Genomic DNA, 18,041 nt, shown 5'->3' with positions numbered 1-18,041 from the left:
ATACATAAGGGATGACTCCAAAACTTAAATGGAAGTCAGCACATGTTGAAATAGGTTCTTTAATTCAATACCATACTTAACAACAATTAACCATAGTAAATTAGACACAAAAACAGGAGTGAAGAGAGAGACCACATCAAAAAATCAAAGACACTGAAGTGCAATCCTCCTAATCGACGTACTAAATCTGCCGAGTTCTTAATGTCATCCACATGCTGACCTATTAGTAGGTTCAACAGAGTAGCAAGGTTTTTTTTTTTTCTTCTCTTTTTTTTCACAGTAAGACTGAGCACCAATGGTACTGGCAATAGGCCTAAGAGTAACCCCTTCCTTGTAGATCTTCAGAAGGCCATATAATGTAGTGGAACAGCACAATAGTCATGTGGTACACAAGTTAAGCTGCAACCACTGTGCTGCGTTCTACGTGGTTATGACAATGAACAAGCTGTCTGTCCGCGTGAATGGCCACCGACAAACTGTGGCCAAGAAACACCTGGACCACCCAGTTGCCAAGCACACTGCCCAGCACAACTTTCTTCATTTTAATGACTGCATCATAGATTGTGCCATTTGCAATCTTCCTATCAACACCAGCTTTTCTGAATTGCACAGGTGGGAACTCTCCTGGAGTATATTCTACACTCCCGTAACCCTCCTAGCCTCAACCTACATCCACTTATCCCCACTCCCTGTCCCACTCCAGCACTACATAGCCCTCTGTTCCACTAATGCACCCACAGTGTTTTTACTTCTCTCGTTTTCTGCAGCCCTCCCGCCCTGCCCTCTGTCTAACCTCCTGACTGCACCTAGCTGCCCTACCCTCTCTCCACCCTGATCCCTCTATGCTCCCACAAGCAGCACTTTACTGCCCCAACCCATACCCTGCTATCCCTCCTCCTCCTGCCCCAGCCTCCTCCTTACAACCATTACCCAGATTTTTTCCTCTCACCATGCACTACTACTACTACTACTACTACTACTACTACTACTACTACTCGCTGTCTGGCCTTGGCAACCAGAGACTGTGGTGTGTGTGTGTGTGTGTGTGTGTGTGTGTGTGTGTGTGTGTGTGTGTGTGTGTGTGTGTTTTGTCTAATTCTGAAGAAAGCCTGTTTGGCCAAAAGCTTACTTGTTTGACAGTGTTTTTGCTGTGCCTATCTGCGACTCAACATCTGCTCTATATGGTGAGTAGCAATCTATCCTTTTCATACTACTGTCACTATTTCATTCTGGATTTTCTACTGTTTGACAATAGAAGTTAAGACTTCTGACAGTCTCTTTTGACAAGGAACTTTTGTTCAGGAGGTTGTTAGTCTTCCTTCCAACCCTTGTTGTTGCTCAAGCACTGAGCATGCAAGTCACGGGGTCAGATAGTAAACACAGCGTCTTTTGAAAGTAATCCTGCTTATCTAAAATAACTGCAGCACTGCTGTTGTCCATGAGTGATATAAAGATGTCAGGATGTACCCTGAGTGAATGCAAAACAATCCTCTCAGGTCCTTTTATTACTTAAGGGTGAATGTACCCCAGTCACAACATAACATGCTTCTCTCCAAATGTCCTTGGTAGCATCAAGAAGCAGTTTAAAACCAACGTGTTCAACAGAACTTATAGAATCAACAACTGTGTAAATGATTTGGTATCAGTGCACAGTTTAAACATTTTCCTAGCATGGATGAATCTGAATTGTCCAAAACTTACTCTGTGAGATTGATCACAGAACACCAGGATTCAGTATTACATTTCAACCTACAGAAACGTTTTATCTTAATTGAATGCCATGTTGTCACAGATTTAATTCCCAGTCAGACTGTGACAAAGAAGCACCATACAGCCAATATTAATTCTCCTGCCTCTAATCACATCAGTCAATGTGGCGGTTTAGCTCTTGTTTGTGACAGGAGCTATTATAGTTGCCAACACTTGGGCTTCATTTGTAAATAATTATTTCACTTCATTTAATGACTGTTTACAAAAAAAAATTATTTTCTTGGTATTCACTGGATGATGCTTCTTGGTCGCAGTCTGACTGGGAATTTCATCTGCAACTGTCTGGCATTCGGCTAAGTTCAAATGTTTTCATGGCTCAGACTGTAACATTACATCTCAATGCTGTTTGATCAACTCTCAAAGGAAGTATTGGATGAAGCAGCTTCATCCACGCCCACCCAAACATTTGCCAGTTGTTGATTTTGTAAGTACTGCCGTACAGGCTGTATTTTAAACAGCCTCCTGATGCTGCCAAGGAGGTTAGGAAAGAAGTATGTCATGGGGACACATTCACTCATGAGTAATATAATAGCAGCTTCAGAGCTGCTTTGTTTCCACTTTAGAGTGATCATGATATTGTTATCTTACCCACGGGCAAGGGCAATGGTACTGTTATGTTGGAAACAAGGGAGCGCACTCGAAAGAAGCAGTATTTACATCTGATCCTGCGAACTGCAGGCTCAGTGATGGCCCAACAAAAAGAGTTAACGGAAACTTTAGCCTATCACAAGTATTTCTGTGCTGTCCTGCTAGATTATACAGCCTTCCAAAGATCCACAAGGGAGGGATTCCTCTTAGACCTACTGACAGAAACATTGGTGCTCCACATACCGTATAACGAAACACATTGTTACTCTGTTAAGACAACTATTAAATTGGTGTGTGCACCAAACTGTAACAACTCATCAAATTTTTTATGTCAATTAGAGGGACTGCATTTGAATGACCCTGACTTTTAGTATGTTGTCTCTCTTCACTCACTTTCCTTTCACTGATTCGCTACAATTAATTCAGGCTAGGTTTGGTGTTGGATTAACAAAATCTATTTCAACATTTTTGACTTCCACTTACTTTTTATTCAATGACCAACACTATGGACATATGGCCGAAGTTGTGGTGGGGAGCCCTTTGTCACATACTGGCCAATCTGTTTATGCAATGTACCCTGGAGTCGGTGTCACTGAAAACTGTATGCCTTTTTTGTTTTTTTCCAGATGCACTGATGTCACTTTGGCTTTTAGTCCCATGGAAGTGCGAAATTAAATGGCTTTTTAGAACATCTGAATCGAATCCACTGGAATAGTTGCTTCATAATGGAGATGTAAAGGATGACTGCCTTCCCTTCCTTGAGGGTTTGTCAGGAGGAAGACTGATGTAATGTTGGGACAAGCAGTTTGCTACTTATAGGAAGTCAACTCTCACTGTCTGGTATCTTCAGGCTCATAGTTGTCACCATTCGGCTACACATGTACAGGTACTTCATACCTCAGTTCCACATCATCACACATCCTAAAAGTGTGTCAGCTGAATTAGCCCACCTCGAAGCCACCTTTCACCAGAGTACGAGGGTGGTTTGAAAAGTTTTCGATACGGAATAGAAAAAAGTACTTACATCACTGACACTTTTTTATTTTTCAATGTAGTCTCCTGGTAGTCGAACGAAGTTCCAGTGCCTTGGTACTATCGCGAAAATGAGTTTCCTCCAGGCCTGCAAAAGAGTTGTCAACTCCAGCTATCAATTTTTCGTTTGAAGTGGATCTTTGTCCACTAAGAAAATTTTCAGTTTTGGGAAGGGATGGATGTCTGATGGAGCCATATCAGGCAAATAAGGTGGGTGTGGCAACAATTCATATCTTAGTTCATGTCTTTTTGCCATGGCAATGGCGTGTGTGTGTGGGCACACACTGTCTTGATGGAAGATGACTTTCTTCCTTGCTAAATCTGGCCTTTTTTCGTGTATCTTTTGTTGCAATTTGTCCAGGAGGTTAGAATAGTATTCTCCAGTAATTGTTTGCACCATGGGGAGATAATCTACAAACAGAATCCCCTTCACATCGCAGAACACTGACACCATGACCTTTCCCGTCGAAGGAAGTGTCTTTGCTTTCTTTGGTGGCAAAAAGTCTTGTTCGTTTCTCCGAAACGGGCTAAACATTGTTCCAATATGTCCATCCTCAAGTGTTTTTGATCCACCGTCAAGAATCGCGGCACTCATCTTGCAGATAATTTTTTCATTTCCAATTCTTCAGTTAATATGTGATATACCCTTTCAGATGACATCCGGCAAGCATGAGTAATTTCATACACTTTCAATCGGCAATCCTCCATGACCATTTTGTCCACTTTTGCCATGATTTCTGGAGTAGTGACAAATTTTGGCTGACCATTGCACAGATCATCATCCAAGCTATCCCAACCAAATGTAAATTCATTTGTCGACTTGGCAACAGTTCAATATGAAGGAGCAGAGTTCCCAGTGTATTCTGGAAATCAGCATGAATGTCCTTTGTTTTCATACTTTTCTTTACGAAGTACATAATCAATGCTCAAATCTCTATTTTTTCCAGCTACGCAAATCACTATGCGGGAACAACAACAGCACTATGTCACTGCCACAGTTCTCTTCAAAGTGCACTGACGTGGTACATACACTTACAACAGTCAAGCAAATCTGCTATTGCAGAACACTGCCTTGACATCAGTCATCTTATGGAATATAGCAACACTGAGATTCCACCATGTGCTTCCAGCTATTTGTAAAGTGTTGTTAAGGAAGGAAGAGACATTCGAGATATAAGATTTCGCTTAAAGTCTGTTTAGAATCCTGCTCTCTCCCTAGTCACACAACATAGGGACAGAGTTAACGCTAACTGACAATGGTCATTGTTGTTAGCATAGTGAGTGTGTGTGTGTGTGTGTGTGTGTGTGTGTGTGTGCCAATTTCTTTGCCATTTTTTGCACCTGTCGAAATACTGGCAGTTTTGCTGTTTTAGGGATTGTTCATCTCTGTATATGCACTGTCCACAGCTGGGCAGATTTTACAGAAGCGACTTTGGTGTAGAATAAATAACAGCTATCAAAGTGGAGGCACTGATCATGGTTGAAAAGCTTGATATGATATGGAGATGTTCATGGAATCACTGGCAAGAAAGGAGGTTAACATCCAGGAAGGTAGTTGCAGAGGTGCAGGTGAAAGGGCAAGAGAGAAGGCATTTAAGATGTGAATTACCATATCTTAAACTTGGGTCCAGATCATGAAGATATCCATGAACCAAACAAGAAGTTTAGAACAGGGATACTATGGAGGTTACCTCTAGGTGGTCCATGAAGAGGTTGGCATGTGAGGGTGCCATGCAGGTATGCAGGACCATGCCACAGATTTGTTTATATATCTTCCCTCTAAGGAGAAGTAGACAGGAGTATGGATATATTGTTGGTCACGTGTATGTGGAATCACATGACAGATCTGGAGTTGGAAGGAAATTCAGAGATGGTGGTGAGGCTGGAATCATGGGGATGATGGGGATGGTTATGTATAAGAAGATGGCATCCACAAATAAGGATCTGTGTGGAAACCTGGGATGTATTATTGAGAAGCTACAAAGGAAATAACTTATGACAGTATAGGGAGTTGTGAGCTGTGAAAGGGTGGGGGGAGGGGTGAGAGATGGGAGCAGGGGAGTCTATAAATGGGAGGGCGGAAGCCACACGGGGCGTAGAGGAGGAAAGGGAGGCGGTGGACTGACAGGGGTGTGGTGGACTCAAACAGGGAGTAGTGGAGCGAAAGAGGGGTGATCGTGCTTTTTGAAGATATCACCTTAAAAAATCCTCTTATGTGCAGAACAGTATCCACGCTGCAGACATAAATCACTAATTGTGCGGTGTCTGAAATATCTGTGGACTCATCAAGTGCAATGGAAAATACAATAAACTCCTGCACTGCACTCCTTAATTGACGGTAAACGTCACCTGCCATGGCACTTATACGAAGACTTACAGTCCGCCGAGAAAGAGTGATAGCTCGAAACTGATTCGCATTCAGTGGGCAAAGTAAATCAGCAGCGTCATTGATGCACTCCTTTATAAACTCACCTTCAGCAAATGGTTTTCCAGCTCTTGCTATATTAAGCGCAATCTTATAATTTGTACATACCGCTGGCCTATCATTGTTGTCATCTTGAAAAATTGAAAACCCTGCTCCATAAAATGTTAAATCAGTTAGATGAGAGACATGATGAAAGAAAGTCGCAGATCTCTCGTGACAACAGTAACTTACATCAGATTCATCTCGTATTGTCAGATCGCTCTTCTTAAGCTCAGTCAATTTCCCCATCCGCTCAGAATCCGACAATAAATTGTACTCGGCCTTGTGAAACTTATTATAATGGCGTTCAATACTAACGTTCCGCTGACCAGCAAGAATACTGCCACATATTAAACATTTCGAATTTTCACGTTTTTTCACAAAGAAAAATGATTCTCCCATTCCTTTTTAAAAGATAGCAAATCTCCACTCCTCCGTTTCCTTGATTCACTCTGCATTTTCCAGTTCTTTAAATACAACGTTCACTATATAGTGGTCGCTTCGCATCAATGTCCCCAGCTTAGCCTGGTGGTACTACACTACCGCAACCTGCTGGCTGTTGCCACTGGCCTGGTCGACGATTGCACGCAAGCAGCACATGTGCAGCGCTGTGCGCTCATGAGCCGCATGCAACGTTTGCCCGCCCCTGTCTTAGTCCACTTCCTTACCTGCCTCCCATACGTATCGTTAGCATTCATTCACAACTTTCACATTATGAAACAAGTAAAAAGAATGTAAGAGGTTCACAATTCAATATCCAGTTGAGTTTTTTATAGGTAATGAGGCATTTAGGCAAGCAAGGAAAAATACATCAATTGTGTCTTATTCTGGAATATCATCATGGCATTTGCCTCAATTGATTTAGGCAACCGACTGGAAACCAAAATCTATATGGCCAAACAGGTATCTAAATACTTCTCTCAAGTTATTTCCATTGTCATTCTTTTCCAAATTTTCATTATATATGACACACTCAAGAAAACGTTCAACAGGCATAAGCAATTTTAACATCTTTAATTATTCCTTCCTATCAAGATTTATTGCAGATCCATTATTTTTTATGTCTTCTAGAATCGAATATCCCTCAAACTGCATGCATAATTTAAAAAAAAAAAAAATGCTTTTGTAATTTTATATTAGACTGAAAAAATATATGAATAAAATTACCAGCATTAGGAGTTTGTTGAAATGTTATAATGCAATATATATAACTTTGCACTTACTGTAAAACGGCTTGTGCAATAAACAAGTCAACTTCACAAGCAAAACCTCTTTGCCTATGGAGTTCAACCAGCATTGTTGCGCATCCTGTGCCATCTTCTGAATGTAAAAAATGATGTCTCGCTAGTGTGTAATTTTTTTCTGAAACAAAATACATAAAAACATGCCAGTATCATGATAATTTACATGAAAAGAAGGTTAGTTAAGTTTACTGCATACAAATTGGGATAACCAAACTACCAGAATGAAAAAGAAAACTCAACAGAAATGAGATGAACAAAAGCTCAAAATGTACTGTAGTTTTCTTTCGTTTCTGTCTTCTAAGTGTGCTTGTACACTGCTCATCATGTGCACGTGCATGTGTACATTTACCTACCACATTCTTGCCATTTTATAAACAAGCGGAAATAAACTGAAACCCAACATAGTGGGGGTTTAAATTCTGCTTAGATTCTCTGTACCCCGGGACTCGAATTCCAACAAGTTTTAGAGCAGCTGTTACTTTGTAGGCAACCAGATATATCACAGTGAAATAAATAAGACTGATGAATCACATTTGGGTAAATTCTTCCCTAGCACTGACAGTTCAACAGTTCAAGGGAATGTCTCCATTTCTTGTAGAAGATAGTCTACTTTGGCCAGTTTATATGACGCAGAGTGTTTCACAGAAGCAGTTTCAGTAATGAGGGTGCCCCCTGTCCTGGTCGTTCTGTTACATAATTCACCCACAGAGACCCCAAAGAAGCTGATGGGAGGGAGGGGGCGAGAGAGAGAGAGAGAGAGAGAGAGAGAGAGTGTGTGTGTGTGTGTGTGTGTGTGTGTGTGTGTGTGTGTGTGTGTGTGTGTGGGTGGGTGCATGCGCACCATACCATCCGATACAGTGATCTAAAGAAACTTTGTTCTTTGTGAACATCATACTCGAAAAAAAGATAAATGATGGATTGTATGTCAAATGCATGAAATGTTACAAAAGGACTGAACGTACACATTTTGCTATGTGAACAGGACTGCATGAGGATATGGAATCATCCTTTGTTTTCGTCTTGCATGAGCTGAACTCTTAAGCAGGAACAAAGATGTTAAAGGAGAGCATACACCTAAATTGTTCACAGATATCTTCAAAGACAGATTTTTTACAATGTACACTGATTCGATGACATGTAGTCTGTAAAATTCTAAAAAAAATGGGCAGATCTGCTGAACAAGTATACTACTTTACTTAAATTATGCACAACGAAGGTGACGTGTGACAGGTGGTGGTGGTGGTGGTGGTGGTGGTGGTGATGATGGATATAATAATAATAATAATAATAATAATAATAATAATAATAGCAGCAATGGTCAATCCCAAGCCAAGATGAGAGATGAGGACTGGGTGGAGTAACATCTCATTAAGAAGTCTTTGTGTGTGCCATGCCTGATAGCACCTCATGAGGGCCCCTTGCCAAGTTAACAGAGAAGACACCAACAGCCATTAAGGCATAGATGATCAATGGTATCACAGAAGAGGCAGCCCTGTTTTTAGGAATGATGTAGAAGTAGTAGGAAGCATCCAGAGAACATCTTGAGGTGACTTCTAGTGCTAACAAACCGTAATTGTAACATGGATGTGTAAGAAGAAAGATTCTCCAGGGATAAGTCCTAGGATGGCTCCCTCATCATGAAACAAGTGACGAGTTGGAGTATCTCTGTGTATCACAAAAACTCAAAACCAAATCAAAAACTTTCCTACCACATTCAACAGAAAACTCCCTTACACACAGTGCCAATTTGGAAACTCTCACACTAAAGCCCCTCAACACAAACCTCAACTATCCATAAATGCCACACAGAACACACAGTACCAAGATGAAGAGCACCTTAAATCTGAAAGTTACAGTTTCTTAAGGAGCAGAGCTCAAAGAATGATCCTCAAGATACCTGCAATGCTTGGAACTGCATTTGCCATGAGAACTAGCCTTCTTAAATTAGCCACAAATTTCAAATTAGTGAGAGACGGACTATCTATATTAACTGGGCTTGTGAGTGACTCAAAGAAACTTTTCATTCAGCTGCTTATTCAGAACGGGCTGTGTACTGGGGCTTCAGTTATGTTGATCAACAAGTGCACATTCAAAAAGGTCAGCTCCCCATAACCTGAAGCTACAACATAGGCCCTCACCATATACGCTGGGGATTGCATCGCCATCCTCGGCCCATGGCTTCTGCAGATGCAGTACAGATTTACAATTAAGGCAATGCCAGTCATGGCACTTCACTCTTTCAGTAGTCCTAACACTTTTGGCCTCAACACCTGTGACATTTTCGGCCTACAAATCTTGGGTAATGTGGCAACAATCAAGACCCATGTCCCCCATGACAGCACCACAAAGCTCTGTGGCAAATACAGTCTCCTTTTTGATGCCTCTTTGGATAAAGCAAAAGGTGGATCACAAGCCCCTCACCAGTTTACTCTACCCAGCCAAACCAGTGCCCCCACTCCCCCAGGATGGCACAAAAATTCCAACATTGGGCGCTTACCCTGGTGAACTACAATTATGAAATCCTCTATCACCCTGTGGCATGCCACACCAATCCAGATACTTTATCCTTTGGGTCAATTCATAGCAAGTGGTCCAGCACTGGTTGCTTGACCATCTCAGAAAAATTTTATAATTGCTGGGTGAATTCCCCAATGTTTAATAGACACATAAATAGTTTTTTAAATAATTTATTGTTTATTATTTTGAAATGGTGGCCATATTTGTTCCAGGCAACATGCGTTTATTTTTATTTGCAAGCATCTACATTTTTTACAATTATTCAGTAGTGGATTGTCCTTTAAGCCTTTTGGATAAAATGCATTTAGTTCAAAACACTCTGGGCTACAAATTAACATCTTCATCACTTAGCTGAATGTATTCTGTAATATATTTTTAATAGTTCAAAGTTATCAGCTACAAATAAAAAAGCTCAACTTTTGAACAGGAGTTTTCCAAAGAAAGATTAATTTCTCAGCTTTAATATTTTTCCTGCTATTACACTATATAGTATAGTTACTTTTTATAGAGTATCAACGGTGAGCAGCTTACACTTAAAAAATACACTATTTTAAAAAATGGACTTTTTTAATTTTTCCATTTTGTGGCCTGCAATATCTTTGTTGGGGGACCAAATAAAAATCTGAAAAATTCACAGTTAATAGACCTTTGTGATATCAAAGTTCAATATAAATTTCAACTTCGAGATTCAATTGGAAGTTATGGAAAGAAATATTACAAACACAAGTCAAAAATACATTTTTTTAGCATCTGCGATATCTGGTAGGCTAATCAAATAAAGTATACCAATTGCATAATGTAACACAACACATTACATTAACTAATGGTTATTTGTCAAAACAATGATGTGGTACTTGTTTCAGCAGGCTAACAGTTGCATCTGCAAGCCTAAACAAGTCTGATTGTTGTCTTCCTCCTTAAACCAACAATTGCCTACTCACACTTATTTAGCTAGAAGTTCTTGAGGTATGCAGTTGAAAAATGGTGTCTCAGTGTTCTGCTGCTGTTATTATTAGTGAAGCATGTCATGAAAGTGAGTATGGAGTGTATCGTAAAGACATTGCTTTAATCAAAGATTACAGTGAAGAAGAAAAAGTGTTATTTAACTTATGAGTCGGCCAAGAGGTCAAATCAACATGCGAGTACCATGAAATGAAATACGTAAAAAAAATTCATCACCTTTTTGGTCAGACTTGTATGGACCCTTTTGAGAAACATAAGAAACCTGTAACAAAAGGTGTGCGAGAAATAACATTTGATCATTATTCTAAAAATAAAAGCCCTTTTGTCAATCTCATACCATGAAAATCATTGTGTCCAGCATGTTATTCTAAGATATTTGTAATTCACAAGAGAAAGGATAGTGAAACCTCAGATACAGAATTTTGTGACTTATCAGCAACCATTAAAAAAGTAGATACGGCTTTTGAAATCCAGGGTGTATCGCCTGCTAGTAAAATTAGAAAACTAAGTCAAGATAAAAGACCAAGTGCCTTGAATACAAAAACTGAGAAAGTGGCAGCTACAGTCAAAAAGAATTTCGAAGTTTCGTTTCAAAATACAATTTGTACTAAAACAGATGGAAGTTCTAAAACTTCACCAACTGAATATGATGATTTGATAGAAAAACTAAAAACTAATTGCAGTACTTCAAACAAAGAGGATAAAATTAAGATTACCAGTTTACTGACAAATTCGTGGAGTCGAGCAAAAGTTAGTGATGAATTTAATGTGTCAGAACGTGTTGTTAAGTTAACAAGGCAATTAGTAAAAGAACATGGAATTTTACCAGCATTAAAAAAGAAAAGTGAATCTAATTTGGTAGATGAAAACACAATCATTAAAGTTATTAAGTATTATGATGATTACAAATAACAGCCATTTGATGACTGGCAAAAAAGACTGTTTGTGTGAAAGAAAATGGTTCTAAGACTCAAAGGCAAAAAAGGTTAATATTGTGTAATTTAAATGAACTATTCACTGAATTTAAAAAAGAAAATTCTGACATTAAAATTGGAAGATCAAAGTTTTGTGAGTTGAGACCATGATGGTGTATTGTTGCAGGGGCATCTGGCACCCATAATGTTTGTGTTTTTTTGTATCATCAGAACGTAAAGTTGATGATAAATGGGGCCAATCTTAGAGTTGACTATAAAGATCTTCTGGAAGTTACAGTATGCAGTACTGACAGTTATAATTGTATGATCAAGGGAAAATGTGAAGATTGTCCAGGCAAACAAGCCTTACTCGACATGTTTGAAGAATCCGAAAAAGACAATTTGATGCCTGACAATATAAAATACAAACAATGGGTGACAAGACAGAACTGAAATGGTGACAGTCACAAAAATCACGAAAAGAGTTTTCTGAAGTGTTGGTGGCTAACCTTGAAAATCTGAAAATGCATCATTTTATTGCAAAAGCTCAAAGTAAATTTTTGAAAGACAAAAAGCAAACCTTGGTAGCTGATAAATGCTTAGTTCTTGCTGACTTTTCGGAAAATTATTCCTTTGTTGTTCAAGATGAAGTACAAGGGCACCAAGGGGTAAACAAACAGGCCACAGTTCATTCATTTGCATTCTATTATAAAGATGAAGATAAACTAATGAGCCACAGCTTTTGTGTCTTAAGTGATTACCTTGAACACAACACTATAGCAGCGCACATTTTTCAACTAACATTAACAAACTACATTAAACAGCACCACCCTCCCATAAAAAAACTAATTTACTTTTCGGATTGGGGCAGCAAGTCAATATAAAAACAACGAAAATTTTATTAACATCTTTCATACATAAGATTTTGGGTTTGATGTAGAATGGCACTTTTTCACTTCACTTCATGCCATGTGAAGAATGCTTGTGATGGTGTCAGGGGTACAACAAAGCGAGCTTTTACAAAAGCAAGTCTGCAGTGGACCTATGACAAACATTTCATAACACCATAACACCTCAAGAAATGTTTGAATTCTGTAAAAAACATATCAAAGGAATTGCCTATGTTTTTGTAAAATGTGAGGGAATACAAGAAGGCTATGACAGTGTCTTGAAGGAAAGGTACAACACTTGTCAGCAGATTAAAGGCACTCGATCTTTTCACTGTTTTGCACCCCATTTACACAACTTACTGAAGTGTAAGATCACATCAACTTTGCCTGATAGTGAACTTCATCAGTGTGGAAAACTTGAACAACTGGTTCTTCAAAATAAAGACATAGTGGCTTGTGTTTGCAATGAACAGTGGTAGATTGGTGAAGTTGATAATATTGACTGTCAAAACCAAAATGTACATGTATTTTATCACCCTCCAGGACCAAGGACATCTTTTAAAAAAAATTGAGAAGGATCAAGTTTGGATGCCACTTAAAAATGTACTAAGGAAGCTGTCTTCCATAGAATTTACAACTGTGACTGGGCGAACTTGTAATCTAACACCCAAACTGAGAGAACAAATGTCTCGAATGTTCAACGAGCGATGTACTAAAAACAAACAACAAGAGAGCAATATAATGTAATCAATAGGCTTATTTTCGATAAAAAGTAAGTAATCATAGATATGATTAAATTATATACTGTAACTGATACATTTTATTCCATAAGCCAAGATATCGCAGATGTTAAAAAACATATTTTTGACTCTTGTTTGTAATATTTTTTCCATATCTTCCAATTGAATCTCAAAGTTGAAATTTATACTGAACTTTGATATCATAAAGGGCTATTAACTGTGAAATTTTCAGATTTTTATTTGGTCCCCCAACAAAGATATTGCAAGACCACAAAATAGAAAAATTTTAAAAATCCATTTTTTAAAATAGTGTATTTTTTAAAGTGTATGCTGCTCCTATTGATACTCTATAAAAAGTAACTATACTATACACAGTAATAGCGGGAAAAAATATTAAAGCAGAGAAACTAATCTTTCTTTGGAAAACTACTGTTCAAAAATTGAGTTTTTTTTTAATTTGTGGCTGATAACTTTGAACTATTAAAAATATATTAAAGAATACATTCAGCTAAGTGATAATGACGTTAATTTGTAGCCCAGAGTGTGTTGAACTAAATGCATTTTATCTGAAAGGCTTAGGACAATCCACTACTGAATAATTGTAAAAAAGTAGATGCTTGCAAATACTAAAAAACGCAAGTGGCCTGGAACAAATATGGCCACCAATTCAAAATAATAAAGAATAATTTATTTAAAAAACTATTTATGTGTCTATTAAACATAGGGGAATTCACCCAGCAAATATAAAATTTTTCTGAGATGGTCAAGCAACCAATTATTTTTTTCTCGGACCCCTTCCTGTCAGACCAGATGCTGTGTTTGATTCCTCTGAGGGCCCCTGCTTTCACACTGACCAGATCGATAAAGCCATGATGCTTACCCTTCCAACTGACTACCATAGAAACACTACAGCCATGAAGAGGACGGTACCCTCCACTCCTTCACCAGTTTATTCAGTCAGCGTGGCCTGTAGATAGGAAGCTACTTCCCAATGAATCTCTTTGGTGTTGGTTTTCTCTGTGGAGTGTCTATTCAGTCCAAAATGGAGTTGTGCTCTTACACACACCAAATAACAGACCTTGTTCCTGATCCTGGCATCTCTGCAGCAGCATGTGTTGGACTTCCATCATACAAAACAATGGGGCATTACCTATACGAAGCAATTGGCCAGGTTGAACTGTACATGGCTGGGGACAGCCAAGGACATTGAATACATGATCATTCATTGCTGACAACATGCCTGTTCCTCATCAACAGTTTTTTGACTGGCTCGGACCAGTTGGCCACTGGCAATAAATTCACACCGATTTTGCAGGGTTATTTTGGAGTTTCGTGGATGCTTTTTCAAAATGTCCTTTTTGTGGTCACAATTCATTCCTTGACATCGGCCAGCATGTTTGAGCTCTAGTAACTATATTCTGCGAAGAAGAATTACCAGTTACTATTGTATCTGATAATGGCCTACAACTGACTTCAGCGAATTTCTGTCTTTCTGTAAGGCCAATGGTATCACCTACATCAGATCAGCACCATTCTCACCACAATCTAAAGAAGCAGAAAATCATACCTTCAAGGTACAGATGTCAAAATTATGGCATTTCCACAACAAAGAAAATGCTCTGCTCCTTTTATTATCAATACTATATGATGTCTTATGGAGATAAGTCACCAGCTGAATTTCTGCGTCCTCCATCCTCCTTGGTCCCAAGGCACTTTTCTGTATCCCTCAAAATTCCAGGTCAGTACCCAAGTATATGTTTTCAAAGTGGTCACTGATGGGAACCTAGGATTATAATCAGACATGTGGGCAGAGCAACCTATGTTATTTGGGAGGATCAGGACACAGTTATCACAGACACCAGAATCAGATGTCTCATGCTATCCCCAACCCTGCTACAAACCTTTCTGTTTCCGAGAATGTTCAAACTCACTGTTTCTCCTCCGGCAGTTATCCACAGCAGGTTTGGTACCAATTGCCTGGCACTCCCAGCAGGGTTCCTGCATCAAGGACACCACCACCACCACCACCACCACCACCACCACCACCACCACCACCACACCACAACTATAGCAGCTTGTGTCATCTCAGCCACGGATGTCGCACCCTCCATCGCTGCAGCCCCAGCCGTTGTAGGCCCTGGTGTTGCAGCCTGCATCATAGCAGTCCACGGCACTGCCATTGCGGGGGTCGTCACCATGGGCATCGTGCCTTCTGCCATCCCAGCCATCCTCCTCTTCGCCATTGGCTACCGAGACACCTCTGGACCTGGATTTGCCTATTTCAGCAGGGGATTGCTCCCACCAGGATGGAAAGGAGGTGCATTCTGTCTCTTGTTTTTCCAGAGGCCTTTGCAGCAAATGTTGGAACGCATGTCAGTCACTTCCGGACAGAGCTTCCGCCATCGTTTTGAGAAGGAAAAATGTGGTGTCATCAATCCCTACACCATGGTGCTTGATGCCAAATGGCTGCAGGTCAGCTGTCTCACAGCCCATAGCTAGCAAATCCAGTTCACACGCAGCACTGCCCATCTGGAGGGCACACGCACGGCTGCTGCACATAGCTGCCTCCACAGCACCGTAGTAACACCCAGCCGCAATGTTCTCACAAAATAGCTGCACACCGATGACACTCTCGTCACACCAAGCCAAACACTCAGATCACCCTCAACAGGACTTCGACTCTGTTTGGAACAGGACTATTCTGGTATTTCTTCAACTCGGCACTCTGATCACCAGTGTCATCCGTGACTTTGCTAAGTGCCATCCCAGTGGCAGTGCCAGCCAATCACTGAAGTTGTATATAATTCTGTTTCCTGTCTTCAATGGTAGAGGAATAAACCGTGCTGATTACTCATGCCTTCTGTAATTTGTTGTACCTCCATTCATGGATACAACAGAGACTATACGTCCTGCCTACAACCACTTCTTTTCCACTAGTACCATAATCAGTTCTTCCACTTCAGTCTGTCCTTTGATCCATTTGGTTTCTCTTCTTGTACCTCTCTGTAATTCTCAATGTGCATCATTCAGCTTTTCATTAACTAGCCATGCTCAGTTTTTTTGTTTTAACTCTTTCCTACCAAAGTCCATGCCTCGCTCCCAGTCGTCAAAACTGGTGATACAAAAGGACTGTGGAATTTCCTTTTCAGATATATCAAAAGCTTAATTTTTAGAAACCATATTTGCCTCCTTTCATTTACAAGCACAATGTTATCTGCTGGGTAAAGATGACTACATTACTTCTACCGATATAGATACTCTTGTCAGAATCAACAAGTAGTACTATTAACTTTTCAATGTATCGGTGATATATTATTCTGAACTTCTGTAATTGACTTGTAAAGCAAGCTTGAATGTTTTTCTACCGAGTTCCTCAATACACTTACAAAGTTTGATTGCGCGAAAGGTCAATACTCCAGTATCATCAATAAACCGAAGGCACTTCAGGCAGGAGCCATTAATATGTAGCTACAGCTACTTACAAATTCATCCGTATACGAACAAACTGAATTAATACCTTGTTTCTCAGGGTCCATTCATGCTGATTTTGTAGCAATTAAGTCAAAAACTTTCTCGAAATCCATGAATCTCAGACAAAATAGCAACTCATAGTAATTGCTCTACTCTGCAATTTCATTGATGACTAGCAAATGATGAATCATACAATATCAGTTTCCAAAGCCAACTGATTACTTCACCAGATTAAAATCCCAGCTTTATTCGTAAGTGGCTGGTTATGTCTTACATTACAGAAATGTCTGTAATTTTTGCTTTCCAAGAATACTAACTTGTGAAGCACAGCAGTTACAACACTGAAAACCCTACTCCCCCCTCCACCCAATCTCCCCAGGAACCAGGTCATCTACTTCTTCACATACATATCTTGAATGTACCACACTTATATGGCTGGTGGCCAATTCCTAGCCATTTCCTTAACTACCCATTCTTTCCCTTCATCCCTTCTTCCCCTGTCCACTTTCTTGTTTATCTTATTCATTTCACAGAACTCCCTTCTTCCCAGTCAGGTTGCAGTTGCAGTGCTGGGACAATCTCTCTCTCTCTCTCTCTCTCTCTCTCTCTCTCTCTCTCTCTCTCTCTCTGTGTGTGTGTGTGTGTGTGTGTGTGTGTGTGTGTGTGTGTGTGTGTGTGTGTGCAGTTGGGAAAATTTTGAGGCAAACATCCCATGATGATTTATGAATTTTTCCAAGTATTAAGAAATGTTGACAGTCACCTAATGAAAATGTTACTTGATCCTTGTATGACACTGATATTCCAGTACACTTGTCAAACTTTGCACCATCTGACTGCAGTAAACTTCAAAACTTTTGGGCACCCTTCATTTACAGCCCATTTACTTGTTTGCATAATAAAGACTCAAGAAGGCCTGCAGAGATGAGACACTTCATGTGTGTGCACCTGCAAGAAGACACTCAGCAAAACAAAAAGAGCTATGGTGATTGTTTTTAAGAATTAAGAGCTGCATTAGTTGTACCAAACATTATTTTGAAAACTGAATGATCCTGCGCTGCAAAAGCTTCCTAGTACACATTTTTTCTCAGAACGATTTTTACAGTAGCTCCAAGAAGCAGAAAATATTAACAATGTTCTCCACTTAATATAGGTTCTTCTTTTTTTTAAAAAAAAAAGGAAAAAGAAAAAGAGTACTGTATTCTGTAGAACAGAAAAAATAAACTTATAACCCACCTTTCCAGTAAACTTGTGCTATGTACTGATGTAAATTTGGATGTCCATTTCGGTGTTCCTTCAATCCTTTCGTGGACCACTGTAAAGCATTACTGAGGAACGTTTCTCTTTCAGGTATCTCTGGTCCTATCATTTCAAAAAGCCTGTAGGGAATGAGCAAAATAAATAGGACAGAAAGAAATCATACATTACAAGTGACCTTTAAAATAAAAACA

General features: G+C 39.6%; 1 protein-coding gene across 1 annotated transcript in view; it reads right to left on the bottom strand.

Moving 5' to 3' along the window:
* The window catches only part of LOC126162094 (Golgi to ER traffic protein 4 homolog), a 65,354-nt gene that overhangs the window by 22,108 nt on the left and 25,205 nt on the right, over positions 1–18,041 (bottom strand). The window contains exons 4-5 of the mRNA XM_049918371.1: positions 17,827–17,969; positions 7,078–7,216 (exon numbers count right to left, since the gene is read on the bottom strand). Coding sequence (XP_049774328.1) covers positions 7,078–7,216; positions 17,827–17,969 — 282 coding nt within the window. The remainder of the gene's footprint in view (positions 1–7,077; positions 7,217–17,826; positions 17,970–18,041) is intronic.

Source organism: Schistocerca cancellata, chromosome 2 (assembly GCF_023864275.1).
Source record: "Schistocerca cancellata isolate TAMUIC-IGC-003103 chromosome 2, iqSchCanc2.1, whole genome shotgun sequence".
Taxonomy (NCBI): domain Eukaryota; kingdom Metazoa; phylum Arthropoda; class Insecta; order Orthoptera; family Acrididae; genus Schistocerca; species Schistocerca cancellata.
The sequence above is the reverse complement of the archived record's forward strand: the minus strand, read 5'-3'. Positions and strand labels throughout refer to the sequence as shown.